Source organism: Haemaphysalis longicornis, unplaced genomic scaffold (assembly GCF_048455015.1).
Source record: "Haemaphysalis longicornis isolate Haplotype H1 unplaced genomic scaffold, Haemaphysalis longicornis Haplotype H1 scaffold_8, whole genome shotgun sequence".
NCBI lineage: Eukaryota > Metazoa > Arthropoda > Arachnida > Ixodida > Ixodidae > Haemaphysalis > Haemaphysalis longicornis.
In genome coordinates, this window is record NW_027526445.1 from 121,333,371 (window position 1) to 121,358,019 (window position 24,649).

At 45.9% G+C, this 24,649-nt stretch overlaps 1 protein-coding gene across 1 annotated transcript in view; it reads left to right on the forward strand.

Annotated features, from left to right (window-relative positions):
• Positions 1–10,963: 10,963 nt before the first annotated feature.
• LOC144149026 (uncharacterized) overlaps positions 10,964–24,649 on the forward strand; it is an 86,400-nt gene continuing 72,714 nt past the window's right edge. The window contains exons 1-3 of the mRNA XM_077680570.1: positions 10,964–11,211; positions 12,584–12,821; positions 22,184–22,217. Coding sequence (XP_077536696.1) covers positions 12,623–12,821; positions 22,184–22,217 — 233 coding nt within the window. The 5' untranslated portion in view covers positions 10,964–11,211; positions 12,584–12,622. The remainder of the gene's footprint in view (positions 11,212–12,583; positions 12,822–22,183; positions 22,218–24,649) is intronic.

Consider the following 24,649-nt stretch of genomic DNA (forward strand, 5'->3'; position numbering starts at 1 on the left):
CAAACCGCTCTAATCTCCTGGTACGGGCAAACTTGATTTTTCACCAAAGTGTCCCCTTAAAGGGGTTCAGGCGGGTGTCTCGCAGATCCGCTCTCTGGCAGCGCAACCATGACGAGGTGGGCGTTCCGCGACATCCCGTAAGTCGTTGTCTCTCATAGCAGCAGCTATCATGTGAAATCACGTGAAATCGCTGCGTTCACCGTAAGTCTTTATCTCCTTGAAAATGCCGAGTTATCAAGGCGATATACAGCAGGCAGTTTCGGCGATGTTCACCAGCAACATATAAACCTTATCGCCAGAGCGCCAGCGCCTCTTCGTGGGACGCTACCCCCATCGCGACGTCGGCGTCTTTAGATAAAAACGCAACGAGTGCCTCTGCTCCAGATCCAAGTTTGTTGCTCCCTTCAGATTTTTGGCACGGTGCACTTGACAGCCAAGTAGTGAAGCAAACATCGTTTTAGAGGGCGTAGGTCCGAAATATTGATAGTGGGAACAAACATATATATCACTCCATCGAAAAGACTTTTCTCAGAAGTGACATTGCACTACAGTTTCGCGTTTAGAAGTGTTTGATGTAGCAAGGCGGAAGTATGAAGACAGTTGAAGGGCATAAACTGGGGGAAGCTTTGCAATGACTGCTACCAATATTCATTGTGGAGATGTGAAGCCTTGCAATCTACACAAAATATTGCCTCGTATTTGTAGTCCAGGTTGGTCTTTTACCACTTTGCGAGGGTGGCACATTTTTGGCAAGCGCACTTCCTTCTTCGTCGTTTCTAGAAAAAGAAAGGGGCCGGTACTGCCCCTTGTCACGTGAGCTATACGGCAAGCTGGGAGGGCTGCGGTGTAATGGAACAGCGGTCAAAAACAACACGAGCCTACAGATCCCGATGTCATCGCTAAATGCAGAACACGCGGACGTCGTCAAATTTATGTTGCAACATCAGCAGGTCGTACTGAGTGATAGTTTAAATAAAATAGTGATTTATTAACAGCAGAGCGGTTTAGGCCGCCTCAAGGCGGAGAGTTTCAAGGGGAGATGCATTATTAAAGATATCGGCTCCCTGGCTATGGCGTTGTGCTGCTGGACGCTGGTTCGATTCCCGGCTGCGGCGGCCGCATTTCTGATGGCGCCGAAAAGCAAAAATGCCGGCGTGTTTGATATTTCGTGTCGCACGTGAAAGATCCCCAGGAGTTCAAAATTAATCCGGAGCCCTCCTGTACGGTGCGCCTTATCGCCTTTGTGGCGTAAGCCCGTTAAACCTAATACTCAAATCAAAATATATCGTATTCACACAATCTTGCGCAAATTGTGAAGGAAGCCACTAGAGTAGCTAGTGAAACCCAGACAATGCTCGGTCTTGTGTTCTGATCAAGCCAGTTGGATGACTACATGGTATCAGAGGAAGGGGGCATATCAGACTACCGGCTTGTTGTTGTCAACATTACGTCGTAGGAAAGTGCTTGTCCGAAGTCTGTTTACCCAGTAAAACATAAAAATATTGCGGAAGCTGAGGACACTTCTAGTTTAAATTTCTTGGAAGTCGCCTTCACCGAATGTCAGTCCGCCTCAGCTTACGGGTCCGCTGAGGCATTGTGGAGTCGATTGGATGCAATTTGGGACACGTGTGTACGTATATTCATCCGTCCAGTCTTCAAAAGGTGAAACAACGCAGCCCACGGATTACCCGAATTATAATTCATATGAAAAGCAGGAATAGAAGACTGCGGAAAAAAAAAAGGCACGAACAGTACCGCACTATCTCAAGCCCGTGAAACCTTAAAAGATGACTTGTCCTAATCGGATAAGTTTTTAAACATACCTTTGCGGAATACCTCAATAGTGCGCCTCCAAAGTTCTGGCTTTATATGGGCTGCCGAAGCGACAAAATTGATAAGATCATTGCCAGAAATAAAGCAGTGGTGCAGAAGGTTGAGATAGTAAAGGAGTATAATAGGTTTCTTTCAGTCGCTGTTCACAAGCCCTTAGATGTGTGCGCTGATAGCAACTTGCAGTAGAGAGAGAGAGAGAGAAACTCTTTATTACAGAGGGGAACGCAGACAGGTCTGGCGACATGAGTTCGTGGACATGCTACTCTGCAGGGAAAGGAGGAGAGAGAAAAAGGTGGTAGATGTAGTTAAGGAGAGTAGCAGAAGAGAAAAAAGCTAAAAATTCAGTCCTGCTTCAGGGCATCAAGTTAAAAGTTTCTTGAGGTGTCGGGAAAAATACAACGTTGTAGACACGCCCATGTCCTGAGAAAGTCGAATAGCGTAGACGGGGCTTTGCGTTCAGCAGATAGAGAGGGCCATATGGTCGAAGTAAAAGTCAGCCCTCTATATCCACAGCTCACAAACCGTGCTGGTCATTGGTCTGGGGTGGAGACAATCATTTTACGCTGTAAACGGCACCGTTATATGGCATAAGCAGAGCCATCCAATAATATATGTTCGATTGTTGAACTTGAGCAGCAATTATCAGAATATAGGCTTGATATCTGGCCTGCCCGACGTAGGTACGAGTTTGTTGAGGCTGCGTTCATGCGCATGTCCAACGGAACCCCATTTATTTGATCAAGGTGTTTTTTCTCAGTTGCTAAATCTGGATGCGAAGACGGCAAGCATCCGGGAGAAAGCACCAACTGCATTTCCGGAAAGATACGCAAATGGGTACCGTTATGTGTTGTCAGAATCTCTGAAAAAAACCTTCAAAAAGTCACTGTATCCCACAGGACTGTCTCTTGCAATTGCCATACCTTTGTTTAAAGCAGGCAACCATATGCTTATTATTTACTATCGCCCAGTGACACTGACGTTTGTTTGCTTCAAGGTTATAGAGCCTATTATAGTAAAGCATATTATTGGTTACTTGGAGGTTAAACAATTTACTTACCGGCTGTCAGCAATAATTTAGAAGTGGCAAGTCCACAGAGACGCAGTTCATTCAAACAATTCATAATTTCAGGTCGGCTATACATGACCGCCACCAGGTTAATGTGATTTTTATTGATTTTGCGAGAGCTTTTGATGTCAACCACACTAAACTACTTCTTAAACTGCAAAAATGGGATTCAGTGATTAAATTTTAACTTGGATTGGCACGTACCTGAATAACCGCAAGCAAGTGGTGAGGATTGATGGTTCGTTGTCCGGGCACTAAATGTGTTTTCAGGCGTGCCTCAAGTGTCCGTGCTTAGCCCACTGCTGTTTTTAATGTATATCAATGATATAAGCACCGTTGTAAAGCCCCCTGTTGAGATAAAAGCTTAAGCTGATGATTGTTTGATTTACAAGCCCGTTAGGTGCACTGCTAATGCACTGGTGTTGAACAAGCGTATTGAAGATTTGTAATTGGGGCGTTGCGAATGGGATATGCAAATTAACTTCAAGAAGACAACATATGTACACATCACTAACAAGAATAATATTGTAAATTTTTAGTACAACATCGGGAGCAATAATCTCTGGAAAACTTCTCATTGCAAATGCTTTTGGGTGATAATTACGAACAACATAACTTGGCATCGCCATATTGAATCGGTTTGTTCGCAGCCATTTACAAAACTTTGTTTTCTACGAGTGAAGTGGCATGAAACCCCCCCAAAAAACGTGAAACTGCATGCTTGCATAGAAAACATATTTGTCCTAGACAGGAGGATGCCTCGCTGGATTGTAGCCCTCACTAGAAGTTAAAACGAAATCAGAGGCTTGCAGCACGGTTTGTGAGCTGTGGATATAGAGGGCTGGTTTCAGTAACTGATACTCTGAATTCACGCACTTCATAATCACTTGAAATTAGAAGACGGAAAGAAAAACTTAAAGCATTTTTTGGGTAATCCCAGGGCTATTAAAAATACCTAAAGACGAGTACAAAGCGTTCCCCGGAAGCGCAGCGCGAGATAGTATCACGGTGCTCCCATTAAATCTTTCAAGGCTCGCACTGACATTTTGTAGTGGTCAGTTTCTCCGGTTGATACATTACAGAAGAACTGTTTACCGCACCGCGTTCTTAATAGTGCCGATGTGAAAACTTTCGATGCCGAAATTGATGCCTAGTTTAGTCACGGTTAAACTACCGCCAACTCCGTTTTCCTGTGTACATTACTTTGTGATCGCCCTTTTTGTTTTTCTGTTTTCTGTTTCTACTCACCTCTGTACTTCCTCCCTGTCATGACCCTGAAGCGAGGGTCGAAAGTAGAAATAAATAAATAAATAAATAAATAAATAAATAAATAAATAAATAAATAAATAAATAAATAAATAAATAAATAAATAAATAAATGTGGATTCCTAATTTTGTCGAATCATTCTGGTGAATTTCTTTCTATTTCTCTTAATTTCTGGTTTTTCAAAAGTATTTTCAACCAATTATCTCCATTGAGGTCATGATAACGATTAAAAGTGCTACTTCCCCCAAACCTGCATTTTTGTGAAATTGAGGGCGCCACATTGTCCGCGATTTTCTCTATTTTTAGTTCGTATTCTGACGGTTGTCGAGCCTACTTTTCTTGGTTAATTCTTGGCTTTTTCGGGGAAATGTATAAGCTGCATATTTGTGATTTGGTCCGACAATATTTGTTAATATTTTATTTTTTTATAATTTTCCTATTGTTTTCGTTCGTCAAAATTCTGTCGGAGCAATTATCATTATTTAGCTTTGATAACGATGAATGCTGTTACTTCCGCCAAATATCAATATTTTTTTCAAATATATGGTTCGATAGCTGTCCTGGCTATTTTTTATTTTGTATTTTGAAGGATCTTCCACGGGATTTGTGCTTTTGTTGCTCATCCCTTGGGGGGGGGGGGTAGAGATGTAGAGGATTTATACTTTTCATTCCGTGAAATCATTTTTGTTAAATGTTTGGTAATTCTGGTATTTCTTGCTTTTTTTTTATTCTGTCCCACCGTTTATCTATATTGAAGTTATTATAACAATTGAAAGTGTTACCCCAAGCAAATCTGCAGTTTTTGTAAATGCAGGGCCTTACACGGTTCGTAAGTTTCGCTATTTGTTTGGCATTTCCAAGGTTCTCTCGCGGCTTTTTTTGTTGATTCTTTGCTTCTGGAGGAGATGTATACGGTGCACATTTTTTATTTTACCGAATCATTTCTGTTAAATATTTTTCTAATTTCCCTCTTCTTGGTTTTTCAAAAATACCGTCCCACCATTTATCTCCATTTACGTCATTATAATGATACGCCATTATAACTGACATTATAACGCCATTATATACGCCAATATAACTGCCGACAGTTTTCTACGAATGAAGCACGATTTCCTGAAGGTCTTGGTGCAGGTGTTTTCAATGCGAACATCCCATTTCAATGTATGCGTGATTGTTATGCTTAAATATTTTATGGAATTTGTTCGGGACACTTGGGAGCCATTCAACGTGCAGTTTGATTGGAGAGGTGACCTCTTGTGAGTTTTGCTCATACAGTTTGTTTTGCTAGTATTAATTTTCAAATCCCCGGTGTCGCACCAACGGGATATATTAGGGAGGGAAGAGTTTAGCCTCTTTTGGTCTGCAACATCATGCACACTAGTGTAAACAACACAGTCATCGGCAAAGAGTCGCACGGTAACCCCATCTTCAACGCAATCAGCAACATCATTACATATAGAAGAAAAAGTAAAGGGCCAGTACGGAACCCTGCGGGACACCTGAAAAAACATTTAGACGATCATATTCCGATTTGCTGGGAGATACGTATTGAGTGCGATTTTATAGATATGCTGCTACCCACGATAATATTTGAGAATTTATGCCAATAGACTTGAGCTTTTCACTTAATTTGTTGTGCGGGACGCGGTCAAAGGCTTTTGCGGAATCTGCAAATATTGCATAAACTTGGAGTTTGGCATCTATTGCTGAAGCAAAATAATGAGTTATTTCTAGAAGTCTGCCTGCAGTTTATTGCCGCATTTATGCAGCGCGATCCTGAATGCAGCGCGATCCTGAATTCTTCTACTTTACGCCATACTGTTAGCTCATTAATCGGCTTCTTTCGTACTAGCTTGATACGGTCCCTCCTCAAATCTATCTTAATTCGAGATCTTACCATACGGTGGTCACTACACCTTACCCTTCCGAGCACTTCCACATCCTTCACGACGCCAGGGTTATGGTATAATATGAAGTCTATTTCATTTTTATGGTCCCTATTCGGGCTCCCCCACGTCCATTTCCGGCTCTCCCGTTTGGAGAAGAAGGTATTCATTATGCATAGGTTATTCCGTTCTGCAAACTAAACTAGTAGGTCCCCCCTGCTATTTCTACAGCCCAGACCATAGTTCCCAACTGCCTTGTCTCCAGCCTGATTCTTCCCTACTTTAGCATTGAAGTCCCTTATAACTACGGTATACTGTGTTTTTACTTTAGCAATTGCCGATTGCACATCTTCATAGAAGCGTTCCGCTACCTGGTCGTCATGGCTGGATGGGGGGGCATAGCCCTGTACAACCTTGACATTGTACCTCTTATTGAGCCTAATTACAAGACCTGCTGCCATTTCATTAATGCTATAGTATTCTTGTATGTTGCCAGCTATGCTTTTATTGACTAGAAATCCCATTCCCAGTTCTCTTCTGTCCACTAGACCACGGTAACATAGGACGTGTTCATTTTTTAGCACCGTAAAGGCTTCACCTGTCCTCCTAACCTCACTAAGCCCTATGACATCCCATTTAATGCCCTTTAATTCCTCGAACAACATGTCTACACTCGCTTCACTAGATAAGGTACTCGTGTTAAACGTTGCCAGGTTCAGATTCCAAAGGGGGCCTGTCCGGATCCAGGTATTCTTAGCACCCTCTGCTGCGTCACAGGTCTCACCGCTGCCGTGGTGAGTTGCTTCGCAGCCACTGGAGACTGAGGGCCGTGGGTTAATTGGCGTATTCATGGGAGGTTGTGGCCGTTACTACACCAGGGTGGCCAATTCTGCTCTGGTGAGGGAGTGCGTTACCGGCAATGGTCACTGGGGTCAGGCCGCACCCCAAACCCCAATCTGCAATTACATATATGCGCGATTTTTAATCCAAGGGGACAGTGTGCAAAATCATTAACTGGGAAACGTTCAGGCAACATTCCCACGAAACGGGCGGTGAGATACGCCACATCGAAGAATGGACGGCTAGACTCAAGAGGATGACAGACGATGCTGCCACAACCACCCCAAATAACCGGAATTCCGACAGGTGGACTCCAGGCTTTTACACATGTGGGAGGCCAAAGAGAGCATAAAAAACGCCTCAAGACGAATAAATGCAATAAGCCAGTCAAACACCGCATAAGACTTAATCTCGAAATTCAAGAGTACGCAGACAAGCTCGCGCTGCAAAATTGGCATGCTCTATGTGAGCGCATGGAAGACCGGATGGGCACGGCTAAAGCGTGGAATATACTTCGGCACCTCATCGATCCCGCCAAAAGTAAATCCGAACAGTGCAGTAATCTGGAAAAACTTCTCCACACGCACCATCAGGGTGATGTATAAAAGACAATCCAAGAGATGCAAGTTAGATACGCACCCGAACACCCCTGCGGGAAGCATGAAGACTCTAAAGGCACTCCCAATGAAAAAATGGACCAACCGTTCACCATAGAAGAGCTCAAGGCGGCCCTACAGGGAATAAAACCGAAGTCATCACTGGGCACAGAAGGCATCACTAATCAGATGCTGCGCAACCTCGCAGACGAAGAGTGCGAGCTCTTACTCAGCTACTTCAACAAGTGCTGGCACGACGCGACACTGCCATAGCAATGTAAGAAGGCGCTACTACTACAACCACATGCCTAAGCCCAGGAAGGCACTGTGTGTAGAGAACCTTAGACCGATCTCTCTGACATATACTGCCTCGCAAAGCTCCCCGAACACATGGTTCTCAATAGGATTATCAACCGCATGGAAGACAACCAGCTCTATCCACACTCTATGGTAGGCTTCAGGACCGGTTTGTCAACCCAAGACGTCATGCTGCAAGTAACACCAGGTCGTCAACAACGAAGACAAGGCGGCCACTAACGCCCGCGTGACAGTCCCGCTTGATCTAACCAAAGCCTTAGACAGACCTAAACATGATGCCATTCACCATAGTCTCCACAAATTACAGGTAGGGGAGAAGACCTACAACTGTATCAGGGAATTTCTGAACCCCAGAACGGCTCAGCTCATGGTGGGATCCCATGAATCGCCTGAAATCTAAACGGGGAGAATCGAAACTCCACAAGGATCAGCCATTTCACTATTACTATTTAACGCCAACATGATCGACCTCGCCAACAAATTGCAAATAATATAATAAGTACATCGCAGCATTTACGCCGACGATGTCACTTTGTGGACAGCGGGGAGCAGAGATGGAGACATACAAGATCGCCTTCAATTGGCGGTGGATGCTGTTGAGCAACACGCCAAAGCAATCGGCCTTTCCTGTTCTCCGGAAAAGTCTGAACAACTGTCGTTGAAGCCCACACGACGAGGCCGAAAGCCCAAGGATACCCCACAAAATCACAGCATAATCCTTTGAGTAGGTGATACCCCAATCCCCGAAGTGGCCGAGATACGTATCCCCGGCCTCAACCTCCAGGCCAACCGACACAACAGCAAGACAGTGCAAATCCTACAGAAAGCCACCCATCATATCAGGAGACTGATTGCGCGGATAGCCAACAAGCATAGAGGAATGAAGGAGAAGGCGTGGCTAAAGCTCGTCTATGCGTTTGTAACTAGCAGAATTACGTACGAAGCCCCTTTCTTACCCCTCAAGCAAGCAGAGCGCAATAAAATCAACATTCTGATCAAAAGGGTGCATAAGCAGGCTCTGGGAGTTCCGATATGTGCCTCTAATACGAAATGTGAAGCACTGGGTGTGCACAACACCCTCGAAGGCGCATCGCATTGCACACGTCGAACGTCTGACCATGACGGCCACCGGCAGGAAAAATCCTCGACCGCCTACGCATCCCGAACGAGAGAACTTTCCGAGAAAAACACACTGTTCCAGCCGAACTACGCAAAGGCATCTATATTCCTCTCTTTCCCAAGAGCATGCATCCAGTCTGCAACGAAAAGCGAAGAAATATGCGACCCCTAGCGCTAGGGAAACAGCTCCAAGGAGAACCTCAAGTCGTCTATACGGACACTGCCTTTTACGAACAACGAAGGGCTATGGTCTCAGTTTTCACCGACCAGGAAGGCAAGGTTCTCACCGCCTGCTCCATCCGAACACGACACCCTGTAGAAGGTGAAGAACTAGCCACAGCGTTAGCCCTAGCCGCAACCCAAGCGAGGACAATTGTCAGTGACTCTCAACCTGCAATCCGCAACGTCACAAAGAGGAGAATCTCCAGTGTGGCACTGCGAGTCCTTGCCCAAGCAGGACAAGAACGTAGACACCCGAACCACTTTAATATGGACGCCCACACACGCGGGGCTGGAGGGCAACGAACGGGCCAACGAGGGTGCTCGAGCATTCACCTACAGAGAGCCCCTGCAACCCGCCTTGTACACTGCCGACAACACCAAGGCTCGATTGTGCACCTACCGGGACATGCGTGACCAATACACAGGCGAGCAAGAGATGCTTTGCATCTAAAAGGAACTGGCGATTACGATGCGATATTTGGGCTCAGCATCAGTGCGCTAAGTCAGAACTTACTCATGGGTTATCTCGAAGCCAGCTATGGTGAGCTATAGGGAGGAAGGGACCACGAACTGCGTCTTAAGCGAACGCACATCGTAGTCACGCGCACGCCCCCCTCGCGCTTTTGCCCCAGCGTCGCACCGTCGAGCGCCTCGTGCGGGGACAGCATACTGCCTCCTCCCACCCCTACCGCTTACTTTAGGAGAGCGCTGGCTTCCGGCGCCACCTCCCCTCACAATTTCGCGACCGTCTCCTCCTTTGCTTTCTTTCATCATTCGCTTTTTCTTTCCCTCGTCAGTCCAGGCCATCGTTCCCTCAGTTACGCCAGAGTCCTCCAACGCTTTATAGGACTGGTTACGCCAACAACAGGCTAACCCCAGAGACGGCGGAAAATGGGCTGCGCCCTAAAAAGTGGCAGTGGAACGCCGGCTGCGCGGGAAGAATAGCAAGCCCAAAAATAACAGATTTCCAGCGGACCCTGTTTCACGCAAGGAACCCGCGAGCCCTGCGGGAGGCGGGAAATTTGAATTACATTGGGTGGTATCAGTGAGCGGATAACGGCGCTACAGCCCATTATGGCTAATCACTGCCCTGCACTTCCTACAGCTTTCACATTGACTGGAACGGATTTAATTTCTTTCTTTCACTTCGCCCAAGATCATTCCTCATCATCGTCAGAGAAAGTTGGCTCTCCTGCAGGGCGTATTCGCGTACAACGACATCAGTGAGAACACTAAAGCTTCGCAAACGCTTCCCGTGGACGCAATCGAACTGTTTTTTACCGTGTCAGAATGACCCTATTAAACTAACGTGGGCTTCACAGCTCGGGTGACCCAGGTTCGACTCTGGCAACGAGTGTTTTGCTTGCGGAATTTAATTTGCCGCTGTGGAAGCCCATTAGGTAAGCTGGCGTTCCTGCAGTGCGTTTTGACGAAACGAAGAGCCAAGTTAGGCACAGAAAGCTTCGGCTTAAAACATCTCGACCGAATACAGTGCTAACGGATGGTAAACAAAGCTCAGTTTAGGTAAAGAAGCATATGGTATATCTTTCTGCAAGTATTCTATGCTCCTGGCTTAGTACCGCTTTAATTTCCCGCTGTGCGTACAGTCGCCTCAACGGAATACTGCGGAACTATGAAAATAGATATGGCAACAGCCTTTCTACCAGTTGCGCTTGCCAACACGGAAGCAAACGAAGCTCGCGCAAAGGAAAAACGCCCCGGTTGCGGCAATAGCGAATCTCGCCATGTCGACATATCTGAGCACGTGACTGGAGGATAATGGCCAAGCAGCGATGAAGCAACATTAGGGCTGCGCCCCTTCAGCCGTCCTCGTCAATTCACAAGTACCTACCCGAGGCTCGGCGGGCAGGCCGGGCCACTCCCATTATTGCGGTCTGTCAACCGTTATCGCGGGCCACCCACGGGCAGGCGCCGCCTCTTCGGCTGTTCTCCAAAATTGGCTGCCGATAAGGGTCAAGGCGTTACAGAAAGCGCCTGGCCGTTCCGCTCAGTTTTCCAGCGAAGCAAGACGTGTTGCATGGGTGTATATTGCTTCTTCTAAACGTGAGTCACTTATATTCTTGCAGATGCTGCATGATTATTCATAGCATGTTGTATTTTGCACAGGCGGAAGAGATTTCGTGGGTGAAACGGAAGCTGTATTATTTATTGTTGACATACGTCGGTGTTCACTGACCCCGTGAGCATTGGTGCTTTGTAGCACACAAAGAAATGTAAGGTAGCCTCTTTTGAAGCTACTCGGCTGCTGAAAGCTTCGCATAGCCCGCGAAGAATCTTACTTGTAACACGATAAAGTAGGCTTTCTATTCGCTTACGGTGACTTCGGTGGGGCTGAAGTAGCACACCGGAGTTCTAGTGACTCATGCATAACTTCGCCCGGCCGCAATTCTATATTTAATTCCCAGCGCATTCTGCCATTTATTCAATTAATCGTATAGCATTATAATTGGGTGCATTTAGGAACGCAATAGGAATTCAAGGAACTGAACTTAGGTGGGCTGCTATGTATGGACCTACGCAGCATTACGACAGCTAAGGTTACCCTTCAGAATGCACCAAGGCAACCAACGCACCAGGTCACCACCCTACGTTTTGTGGTTTTTACGTGTTATTATGGATACAACCACTCTGGACTACAGCGATCCAACCGTTAATGATAAGTTGTAGAGGGGAAGATGTTTCCTAGGTACCAACATTTAGTGCATTAAGGCACCCGAGTTTAGGCACCCGCTTTTCATTTGTATTCCCTCAGATCGGACGAGCACAGGGTTGGCTGTCAGGGGTGAGACGCTGACACGAAGCTACTGGCAGATGTTTTGCCAGCGGTCGTAATCACGGAGACACACATACTGTACTATTTCTTTTTTTACGTATTTGTACAAAGGGTCTTCATCTTAGGTTCAGTGACCTCTAGCCGTACAACATGGCGGAATGTAATGGAGCGTAGCTGAAGTGCTTTCCAGCCTATCAAGTACCGGTGCGCGTCCAAACACTGTGGTGGCAGGGGCACCAGCTGCAAGCTCAACTTTCCTACTTCGCAAAACTACTAACCACGCCTCTGGACTGGCACCTGTAGAGGAGGACTGGTCGCCCAAATTCGGACGTTTCCACTGACATACCAACTTCTACCTTCGTCGCAACCTCCCTATTAGCCGGTTACTTTGGGAACAACCAGGTTGCCTTTGAAGTCTCGCTTTTCCGGCACATCTTTCTGCCTTTTTGCAAGTGTTTCTCACTAGTTTAAACCAGACCCCCTCCGTCCAAACACCTCCGATACGTTTTCTTCCATAACACGCTTTGAGAATATTTGCAGGGTCACACGGCGCAAATCGTGGGCCCGCCAAAAGAGCAAATACTGCACGATTAGGCTTTACATAGCAGTGTTACCCTGTTATCCAATATGTTATTCATACAGGGAAGGAGGTCCAGACCAACAGCTTGCTCGGTACCACACATGATGGAAGAACTTGCTACTGAAATACGGGTGGCTCTCCCATCCATCACGGATCACCATATGACGAGGCTCATGAGAGACCTGACTGACAAAGGCGTGCACTCCAAGGAAGACATGTTCAAAGTGGGCGCCGTCGATTTGGTAAACGCTCTTGGAACAGAAAAAGCCAAGAAACTGGTGGCCTACTTCAACGCCAAACGTAAGAGAGTCAGTGTCTTCGTTGAATTTGTGAAGAACCCTTCTGCCGTGTAAAAAAAAGCGGTGGCACAATAACATCTGTTGAATATTTGAATCTTTACACTATATTTAGAAGAGTTTGGTGCTATGCCTGTTGGTACATACTATGAAGAACAGTGGAAGCCAGATTTGAAGACGCGTACATGAGGCGAGAGGGCAGGACAACACACACGCTGGGACTTGCAACAGTTTAACGAATAAAATTGCGAAGGAAAAACAAGGTGAGGCCATGCGCCGTAAGAACTAAAATACAATGACATGCGTACGACGCATTGCAATACAAGCCCTTGTTTAAATATATTCCGCTTCTTTGCCTGATAGTGTTAGTGAAGCCGCGCTCACGCAATCATCAAGAGCGTGCTATCGCACTTGATATGCTGCAATCAGCTACCTCTCGCACTTTGTGGCACCCGTACCAATAATCTCACTTTTGTCAAACAGGGGGTGCATCCATATACCTCGGCAATAGGCAGGCAAGTTTGCTCCTCAAGCTGACGTCCGCGCAGTTTTATGTTTTTTTAGATGAACATTGAGACAGCTTCCCGTCGGCCCTATGTACATTTTACCGCAGTTCAACGGTGTGCAGTAGATAAGATTTGTGGTGCACTTCATGAATTTGATGGTATGGCGGGTTGTGCACATGTTATTTGTTATACGCTTTTCGATTTTAAGACAAAGGCCTGCCTGCTTACACGGTGCCTAAAACACAATGTGTACCCTAGGTCTGGTGGCGACTTTTTATATTGTGTGAAATCTTGGGAATGTACGGATTACTTCTACTTTCTCACGGTCCTTAAAAGAACGTGCTTGTAGCGTCCCATAGGATTGTTTTTTCAACTTGTTTAACTTCGTTTCGACTGCCGAAATAAAAACAGTATCAGGGAGACCAGCCGCCTTTGAACGCTCAACTTGTTTGCCTAACCTTTGTCCCATTGAATGGTATGAGCTTTCACTAAGGGCATTACTAAAACAGAGTGATGCTATGCCGTGCTTGACTAACTTGGGACGCCATGACTCGTATGGTAAACGTTTTCTGGACACGTTTGCTGATGTACTCGCCCCGCACTAAGAACTTTAACCATTTTCAACTTAGTCAAGCGCGGGATACCACCACTGTGTTTTATCAACGCCCTTGGAAAAAAAAAACTGACACCATTCAATAGAACCTAGTTTCGTGCAAGTAGTACCTTCGGTACTACGTGCACGAATTCGCAAAAGCGCATAAGAATCCCGGTCTTCAAAGAACGGGGAAAAAATATTTCAAAATTGTTTCTGCGTGATCTCATCACCGCAAAGCCGAAGCCTCTTTTAAAACATTCCGAATAATGCCACAAAAAAGAGGCGAAACTACCAGTTTCCTCTTACATTCCCCTGTCCTATGTCATTAGCCTTTATGTTAGATACGTTCTAGGGGTCGTCACGTTCGTCATGTTGGGCAGCACCGGAACTCGATGACTTCGAGTAAATTCGTCGTAGACGGCTTTCAAAAGGAAGAGACATGCGGGAATAATATCGAGGAAAAGGGCGAAAGTTATCCCTCTAAAGAGAGGTGACGGCAAATTTTATCGCACCACGAACCATAGTGGTTTTTATAACGCATATAACTTCGCAAACCGTTCATTGGTTGTAGGGTTTAACGCGCCGACGCTACACAAGCGATGAAGCGCGCCATAGTGGAGGACTCTGCATTCATTTTATTAACCACCTGGGGATCTTTAACGTGCGCCGAAATCGGAAAGACACGGTCATTTTTGCTTTTCGCATCCATCAGAATAGCGGCTGCCCCGGCCGGGATTCGAACCCATGTACTTAGTCTCAGCAACACAACTCCTCTGCCAATGAGCCACCACGGCGAGTCTTTCCAAAAAGTAGTTCACATGTTCTTCCCCAACCAAAGGGTAACGCCTCGCTGATAGTTTGGGGTTAGTGTAGGTGGCGAAGGAACCTTTTGCTTTGGGTACCAGGCGGTGATGTCGAATCAGCGGGAGACGAGGAGGTGGTGATGACAGGATGATATCGAAGCAAACTGTATTAATTTAGAAAATAATATTTACAGAATAAATGAGATAACCCTGCTCTGTTAGCGATCGATTAACTCGAATATGCCACAGGTACACAATCTTAGCGATCGACGGTTACGTAATTACGCGCCATACTACCACCATTTTACGTGCCGATTACGCAGAGACTTGCTGTTCCGTTTCAACGCTACAGCCCACCCTGCTTTTGGCCGTCTGGCGAGCGTATTTAACACTTCGCGCCCACTGTATTTAGTGCAACAGATCCGCTTGGTCAGCCGACCTTCGAAATGAAGAAATGGAGGAGCCAAACGCTGCCTCGCCGGCTTCCCTATGTTGCTCTTCACTCCCACACGCACTGGTCGGAGGAAAAAAAATACGCATAGGCGGGGCATGTTTTTCACGGCCCCGGAATAGGTTCAGGCGACATTGGGGCCACAAGTGCTGCGGCCCCTTTTAAACTACAAACCTAACTCCAGTCCTTCAATTCTATTGAGGCGGGCGTTGACGCCCAGAGTCTACGCCGAGACAACCCCTGAACAATGACTCTTTGTTATGCCTCTGTGGTTACGTCATCCTGAGACGTCGTAGAAGGGAACTGCGTTCCACGAAGCCCAATTCGGTAGTGACTATTCGGAGGCGAGGGTAAGGGGGGAAGAGGTTGACGGTTTACGCGTGATGCCTGCGCGCGCGCCTCTTTGAGCTCGCTATCGTCCATTGCCGGTACGACAAAAGACGTCAGCATCCTTGCACAAGCCATATGAGGAAATCAAAATTTGGGAATAAATGGTTTTCCTTATTATATGCTTTGCTCTTTGCTATAACTTACTTCTTTTTGCTATGAAATGTTATCCATACTAGAACACAGAAATCAATGTACGACGTCTCCTTTAGTAAGCTTTAAAAGGTGAGCGGGAGTTTACTTCTTACACTTACACCTCTCTGAAAAGGCCTAAGAGGTGAATTTTCCAAATGTGATAAAAATGCCCAGCCAATGTGGTGTTTTGAAAGATTCGTAAAATTTCTGTACAGATATTCAAATGGTCTCCGGTCTGCTGGGCAATCAAGATTAAGACAGGAAAACGAAGGAATAGTAGCGCACACGCGGTACTACTAAAAAATCTTTAATCAGTTTCACCACGGAAGCAATAATGCTTGCATTAAAAGAACGTAAAAAAAACCGAAGTGTCTTCAGGTGATTTATTGTGGTAGCTATGGAACCAGCATTGCCCCACGTTAAGTAAAAAAGTAATTCATTCCTTTCGCCAGGGGAAGCCACGTTGCGTTCTCATTCGAAGTACGCAAGCAGATGAAACTCCAACAGGGGTCTTTCTTCTGAAGGACGCGCTATGAAGCCACGAAACACCCGCACCCGTTTTGAATTTAATTGTCCCCTTAGCACCATTTCGTACATATTGAAAGTGGTAACATCAGAAGTCATTCTACACGTGGCGTCGTCATAAAATAGTGGTTGAGGCAACTATATCTCTAACCGCACCCTTATGGGTTCAATTGCCGTCCTGGCAGTTTATTTATATAGACACCCCCTTATTTTCGCTACTGCCCACTATCAATCGTCAAAGCCGGATTTTGCGAATCACGATGCCTATAATCCTTGCGGCCCAATACCGCGCTATACTTCAGTTCTCTTTAAGTCTATAGTACCGCCGCACCCGACGACACCTGTCTGGGTAGTATATCAACGGCGCTAATAAATATCGAGGAACCCTTAAACCTCGTCGCAAATTTATTGCTTTCCTTCAGCTATTGCCACGTATTAATTGGGAGAAAGGAAAGAGTGAAAGCCTAAACAATGGTAAGAATGTGTATTACGTAGCAAGAAGCCGGATTGATATAAAAAAACGCCTGCAAGATAATGAAGCGTTTGAAAGACCTTTCCTTTTTTAACTAACTTAAGCAAGTGCTATTGGGGTTACGGGATTAAGACAGACGAGGACTGTAAGGGTCACCACGACAAAATGCAAGTCTGGTTTATTCGAAAGACTGCAACGTTAGAATGCAAGTGAGACCCCTTTTTACACAAACTTCACTGAAATAAGCTGATAATTAGGAAAATCAGAATGGTCGTCCGACCTACTTGCTCAATTACCAGACTAGAACTTATGACGTATTATGGGCAGCTGCGCAAATGGCTGAGGCAGGCAAAAGAAAACGCAAGTAAGTCGGGGCTTGTAAGGTTGCAGAAGGAATTATTTGCGCTTCAATTTAATGCATATTCTTTTCATAGCAGCAAGAATGGTGGGGCAAGCAATGGAAGTTATGAAAGTACATGTAACCATAGAAGCACCTGTCCGTATTGCGCGCACTATGTTTGTTATAGCTGCACAGCGCTCGGCGCTTTGGGTTGTCTGACAGGAGATTGGCCAATCGGCATATGACGCGGTTTGTCGAACATACCCAGTGTTTCAAAAAACGATTGCTGGCAATCGTAACAAAAATAACTCAGGGGCAAATCCCGTCACAAACAACGTGATTGCGTACAGCGGTTCTGAGCCGTATTGTGTGGCCTTCTAGTCGGCGGACGGTAAACGAAACAACGAAAGACGTTTCGTCCGCAGAAGCCCTAGGTAATATTCGTTTGAAATACCTGCGCTGGATACGTCATGGCTGACGTCACGAAAGCCACGATTTAGCAGTAGAATTAACGTGTAGGCTTCAATGTGGGTAGTTTCTAAGTGTAGAAAGCATCGTTTGCTGCTGGAGAAGCTCTGGCGGCACTATAAAACACTAATCTTTCGAATAAAACAAACTTCTACTTTGTCTTCCTTTGAACTTCAATCTCCCGCGTACCTTTCTACCTGTTTCCGATAAATAGCCCTTAGAATCCACATTTTTATGTGCACTGGACCTAAGCAAAAACCACCTGAATAAATTAAGGGGCTTAACACATATTTATCAATCCCTAAAACCGCGTAATTTCTACGAAATCCATGTTTTGCTATTATACATAGGGCTGGGTGGAACCACATGAAATAGTTCAAGGACTTTCCTTTGGGTTTTCTATTTAGGCAAAAACAAGTTAGAAGTCTTAACGGGCTTGCAACATATAATGAAATACTATTTCTCAAAACCGTCTTGCCTTTACCCCTTCATTACGAACGCAATTACAAAAATCTATTCTAATTGAGCTCCTACGGCATGGTTAAAATAAACACCTGAAATTTTACGTCATACGTTTTAGCAGTTTGCCTGGGCGTGAATATTAATCCTTAGGTATTTTTTGGGCGTTATATAAAGTAATTTCAAAAATCCGCTCGTGCTTTCAGAGAATAAAAACTGTAAGAACGTACAATTTCTTTTTTCACATAACATCTGCAACACCACATTGAAAAAAGAAAATTGGCCGTGCATGTATTGAGCAATGCACTAAAACCAGCAGCATACCCCAAAGTCCACAGGCGTAAGGAATCCCCGAAACGTCTTTTTAGACATATGTATGGTTTACAAATAAAAACCATTTCGACAACTTCACCACCCTGCCAAGTAATTACGGATTCCTGAAACCACAGGAGACTTCTTTCTTTACACTCTTAGTGGAATAGGAAAAATCTTGCCTAATTAAGCCTTTACCCATGGTAAAGTGTACGTTGGAAAGTTCACGTCTCTAGTTCCAATAGTTATCAGTTTATGCTGATGTAAACAATAAGGCGCTCGGTTAGTCTGACGTGTTTAGCTTCGAGCTCTCGGACCAGCGCCGATTGATGGAACAGGCCCGGACGACTGGCCAGCACCAAGGCATCTTAGACTAAGGATGCCCTTCACTTGATGGAGGCCGTAAGACATCTTTTTGCTCACCAGTATAATAAATGCCGTATACCGTAGTATAAACACAGTATACCGTAGTTATGGGGGCTTCAATGCTAAAGTAGGCAAGAGTCAGGCTGGAGACAAAGCAGTTGGGAACTATTATCTGGGCTGTAGAAATAGCAGGCGGGACCTACTAGTTGAGTTTGCAGAATGGAATAACCTGCGCATAATGAATACCTTCTTCTCAAAACGGGAGAGCCGGAAGTGGACCTGGAGGAGCCCGAATGGGGAGCACAAAAATGAAGTAGACTTCATATTATGCGATAACCCTGGCGTGGTGCAGGATGTGGAAGTGCTCGGAAGGGTAAGGTGAAGTGACCACCGTATGGTAAGATCTCGAATTAGGCTAGATTTTAGGAGGGACCGCAACAAGCTAGTACGAAAGAAGCCGATAAATGAGCTAACAGTAAGACGTAATGTAGAAGAATTCAGGATCGCGCTGCAGAACCGATATTCCGCCCTTAACGAGGAAGCCGAGCTTACGACACAGGAAGCCAGCGACAACCTTACACGCATTATCACGGAGTGTGCAGTAGAAGTCGGGGGCACTATGGCTAGACAGGATACTGGCAAACTTTCACAGGAGATGAAAGATCTAATCAGGAAACGGCAAACCATGAGAATCTCTACCGCAGCTGACAGAATAGAACTAGCCGAGCTTTCGAAGTTAATCACTAAGTGTAAGACAGCTGACACACGGAAGTATAATATGGAGCGGATCGAATACGCTGTAAAGAACGGAGGAGCCTGAAAGCAGTGAAGAGACGTCTTGGCGTGGGGAAAAATCAGGTGTATGCACTTAAGGATAAGCAACGCAATGTCATCAAAAATAGGGATAAAATGGTCACAGTGGCCGAGGATTTCTATAGGGATCTGTACAGTAGCCGGGATATACAGGATAATACCGAATGAGACAGTAGTTCAGAGGAGATAGACATCCCACCAGTAACGACCGAAGAAGTAAGGAAGGCTTGGAAAGAAATGAAAGGGGGCAAAGCACCTGGTGAAGATCAGATAACCGCAGACCTCTTGAAGGATGGCGGAGAAATTGTACTTGAAAAACTGGCAAACCTGTATACGCAATGACTAATGACCGCAATGGTACCGGAATCTTGGAAGAACGTGAACATTATCCTAATCCATAAGAAAGGCGACATGAAGTACTGGAAAAATTACAGGCCGCTCAGCTTACTGTCAATTGTCTACAAGGTAATTACCAAGGTAATCGCTAACCAAATTTCTGCAACCTTAGATTTCAGTCAACCTAAAGAACAAGCAGGGTTACGTAAAGGTTATTCAACAATGGACCATATTCACACGATCAACCAGGTGATAGAGAAGTGCGCTGAGTATACTGAACCCCTATATATAGCCTTAGTAAAGTTAGGTTCGTTGAAGAAGGTGAGTGGTGTCGTCGTGGAGGGTGGTGAAGGACCCGATGACGAGACGAGGCCAGTAGGTGATAAAGAAAAAGAAGTCTATTTACACGTATTTACAAGAGACGACGAAACATAGCACAAGACAAAACGAAAACTGAATTACAATTAAAAGGCGCCGCAGCGCACAAAGGGGGGTATCGCGGCTCGATCCCTGATGGGGCCCGGAGGCAAAAAAGGTGCCGAACCACCGCACGGTTGGCGAGAAATTCGTGGGGCTCTGGCGCCCAGAAACCACCACGGGAGCGAGTCTTGGCGCGACCGCTCTGGGCCGCAGCTCCGAACAAACTCGTCGAAGCATGCGCGAGCAGGGCGCGAGCAATGTCGCCTCCCCCACAGCAGCGCACATGCCAATAAGGATTCTGACCTCCGCTCCCCCCCTGGCCATCCCCGAAGGTCAGGATGAAAGGAAAACCTCCCCCGACGCCGTGTAAAAGCCGCCGGCGAGGCCCATACAAAGGGTTGCGACTGGCTGGCGTCGGCGGAGGCCGCCCCAACATTCCGCCACCGGTAGGGGAGACACAACAAGGCCACGAGGAGGGAGGGGGGTCATCGTCAAGACGGGGTTCGTGGGCGCTGTCATCATTACAGCCTTCATAGATTATGAGAAAGCATTTGACTCGGTCGAAACCCTAGCAGTCATTCAGGCATTACGGAACCAGGGGGTAGATGAGCATTATGTAAGAATACTAGAGGTTATCTACAATGGGTCTGCAGCTACCATCATCCTCCATAAGGAGAGCAATAAAATACCTATAAGGAAGGGTGTCAGACAAGGAGACACAATCTCTCCAATGTTATTCAAAGCATGCTTAGAAGAAGTATTCAGAACGTTGGATTGGGAACAGGTGGGAGTAAGGGTTATTGGAGAATACCTCAGTAACCTCAGATTTGCTGATGACGTTGCCTTGCTAAGTAACTCGAGGGACGAATTGCAAAGCATGCTTTCCGCACTGGGCGAACAGAGTAGAACCGTGGGCCTGAAAATTAATATGCAGAAAACTAAAGTAATGATCCATAACCTCGGGAGAGCCCATCAGTTTGAGATAGGTGGCGAGGCAGTGGAAGTGGTAAGCGAATATATCTACTTAGGCCAAGTTGTGACCCCAGATACCAACCATGAGGCACAGATAATTAGAAGGATCAGAATGGGGTGGGGTGCACATGGCAGACATTCTCAGATAATGAATAGCAGCCTACCATTGTCGCTGAAGAAGAAAGTGTATGACAGCTGCATCTTATCGGTACTCACCTACGGGGCAGAAACTTGTAGGCTAACTAGGAGGGTTCAACTTAAATTGAGAACGACCCAGCGGGCAATAGAGCGGAAGATGATAGGTGTAACATTAAGGGACAAGAAGAGAGCGGAGTGGGTCAGGGAGCAAACTGGTGTTAAAGACATATTAGTAGAAATTAGGAAAAAGAAATGGACGTGGGCAGGGCATGTAATGCGAAGGCAAGATAACCGCTGGCCATTAAGGGTAACAGAGTGGATCCCTAAGAAGGCAAGCGTTGCAGGGGGCGGCAGAAAGTTAGATGGGCAAATGAGATCAAGAAGTGTGCAGGGATAAATTGGTCACAGTTTGCACAGGACCGAGGTAATTGGAGAATAAAGGGAGAGGCCTTTGCCCTGCAGTGGGCGTAGATAGGCTGGGGATGATGATGATGATGATGATAATAAATGCTTGTTTCTCTCTCTCTTAGTGTTTTCGACACGTTCTGGCAGCCCCTATTTCACAACCAAAGCAGGAGTGGTGCATGGTCTGTGCATACCGAGAAGTAGTGTTGCGGAAAAAACGTACACACAATTCATAAGGCAGAAAAACGAAGATCGTCGTAGAAAGTATAATATAACAGGCTTGTGTGGGAACGTATACATGCCTTTTTTACCGGGTGCAACAGCTCTGACATAAAATACTCCCCCCTAAATCCGCAGTGGGATAAAAATGGTACGGAAATCCCTCCATGAAATGTGCCTCTTTTTGTTTCTGTGAGTTTGTAATGTATTTAATTTTTTCTTCTTACGTAACTTTATCCTGTAGGTGGATTGTGCGGCCCCAACACCCTCGAAGTAAGGTAAGGTACTGGCTTGTATATTGCGCTTAGAGCTTCAAGCTGCGATTCTATCCATAAATGCAATAAATGAGCACAGAACCCACACCATAAAACAGTAAGAAAGCAGCGTAGAGGCGCAGTTTCTGCCCCCCCTCAAATAACATATGTTATGCCAGTCTCCCAGTTTGCCTCATTTGTGTCGTCTGCTGATCGCGCTCTTTACTTGTTAGACATGAACTTACTAGCCTAACAGCAAGAATTATAATAAGGGATATCTTTTGCGGAGTAGGGACTTGCCGATTTGAAATTGTGATGAAAATGCACTCTTAAAGAATTGCCGTCACAGGTGTCAAATGTTCTTTAAAAAGATGCTTACGTGTATTTGTGAAACATATGCTTGTGTTTGTTTTGCATAGACTTACTGAAATAAACACACTTCTTCACGTTTTTTTCGGTCGACAAAGCAGTATTTAAGTTTTAAAGTCTGGAAAAAGAAAAAAATACCATGCGACATTGGCGGCGGCCGCAACGACAGGGGCGGGTGTTCGTCTTGCAAGGTGATTGGACGAAGTCCAAGATTTTAAAGTCCGTGCATACGCACTTGCATGTGCGTCAGTGTTATTGGTTTCTTCAGGAAGACCTCGACTACAATTTGCAACAAGCGCATGTGCCCGAATGCAGTTGCTGTGGTATACCTTTTGGAGGGTTGTTCGGACCAGTTTCGGTTTCGCCTCCGTGTAACAACACTCTTGTTATCCGACGTTATTGTTGGTCGGGCATTGTCTATCTCTCAGAAATCGGCCTACCTGGATTCGGCCATGTTGTCGGCTGTGTAATCGATCAGACAAGCCTGCCAGCTCCTATCAGAATCGTAATGTTCAGTAGCTGAAGCGTACTCAGTGGCTGAACGACCTCCGCGTCGTCGGAGGTGCTGCACTGTGACGCGCTTCACCCCACCTCCGGAGGTTTCCTGGCTTCTCCCTGTGTTGTTAGAGGAGCGTTGGCACCAGGCTGATAGTTGGGTGATTCAGAAGTGCGACTGTACGCTGTCAGAGATTGTCAATTCCATGCGAACGACAACTCGCGAGCGTGTCAGTGTCTTCTCTCAACGACCCCTTTCCTCTTCCCCCCGATGATGATGGTGATTAATATTGGTTTACCCTTTGTAGCGGGGTAATGACGTGCCATCTTACCAAAAAGAACTAATATACCTATGTTTTATAGTCTTGGTTTACCACTAGCGCTGCTTAGGGCAGGTACAAAAAACTTATTAGGCACAAAATACTTTTTTTTCTGTTACAAGTGGTAACTGTCCTAGGCAGTATTCCCCTCTCTGCTTTTCGTCCAGCACCACTCTAATCTTCTTTTCGTCCCCTCGACAGCCTTGAAGTTAACTTCCTCTGTGTTACCCTTAAATCCTAGGGCTTCAGGAAGCAGAATATTTCCTTCATGTAGATTTAGATGGATACCCTCGCATTCTAACACTATCTGCCGCATAGTTTCTGTTTAAGGTGCTAATAAGGTGCTAAATCAGAAGTACCAACCGCAGAACGGCCGAGGACAGTGCCGATGATGAAGCACAAATCATTTGATCCTCTCAAGAATCCCCAGGACCCCAAAAATTTGAAGTTGTACTTAGGCAGCAAGGTGCTGGAAAAGCGTGGTAGCTATGAACTCGATGGATGTCGGTGTAGTTGTGGATCAAAAATTATACTGCAAAACTTTTTGATAACACAAAAGGTTGGACATATTTGTTGGCCTCCTAAGTCAACGACTCTTGTTGTGGGTTGTGGGAACAAAAAAGGAAAGAAAGTGTACTGGGGAAAGTCAATGACTCAAGAAAGGAACATTGATTGATTGATTGATTGATTGTAGGGTTTAACGAGCGAACGCAGGCGATGAGGCGCGCCGTAGTGGAGGGCTCCGGATTAATTTTGACCACCTGGGGATCTTTAACGTGCGCCGAAATCTCGTACACACGGGCGTTTTTGCTTTTCGCCTCCATCGGAAAAGCGGCCGCCGAGGCCGGGAATCGAACCCGCGACCTCGTGCTCAGCAGCGCAACGCCTCAGCCACTGAGCCACCGCGGCGGGTGAAAGGAGCGTACATGTGGGCAATTAACAGCAAGAAAAAAACGGGACTTGCGAACGCTGACACAGATCAGAGTCCAACTGCACACTTAGTCGGATTACGGGCAGTTCTACATTCGGTTCGAAATGAACTAAACTTAGAATCATTCTAAGGTTTAGCGCGTTATCGGACAGATATGTTAAAAGGTGAGCAGTGGTGATTACAAAGAGTTGCATGATGATAGCAAAAAAACGTTGCTGCGATAGCTTGGAAAACTAATGCAAACCCACAAAACCAGCCCGGCTTACAGGCGTACTTAAGTATCCGCAAGCACACACGGGAACATTTCGAGTGAATTTGTTTAGAATTCCGCAAAACCAACA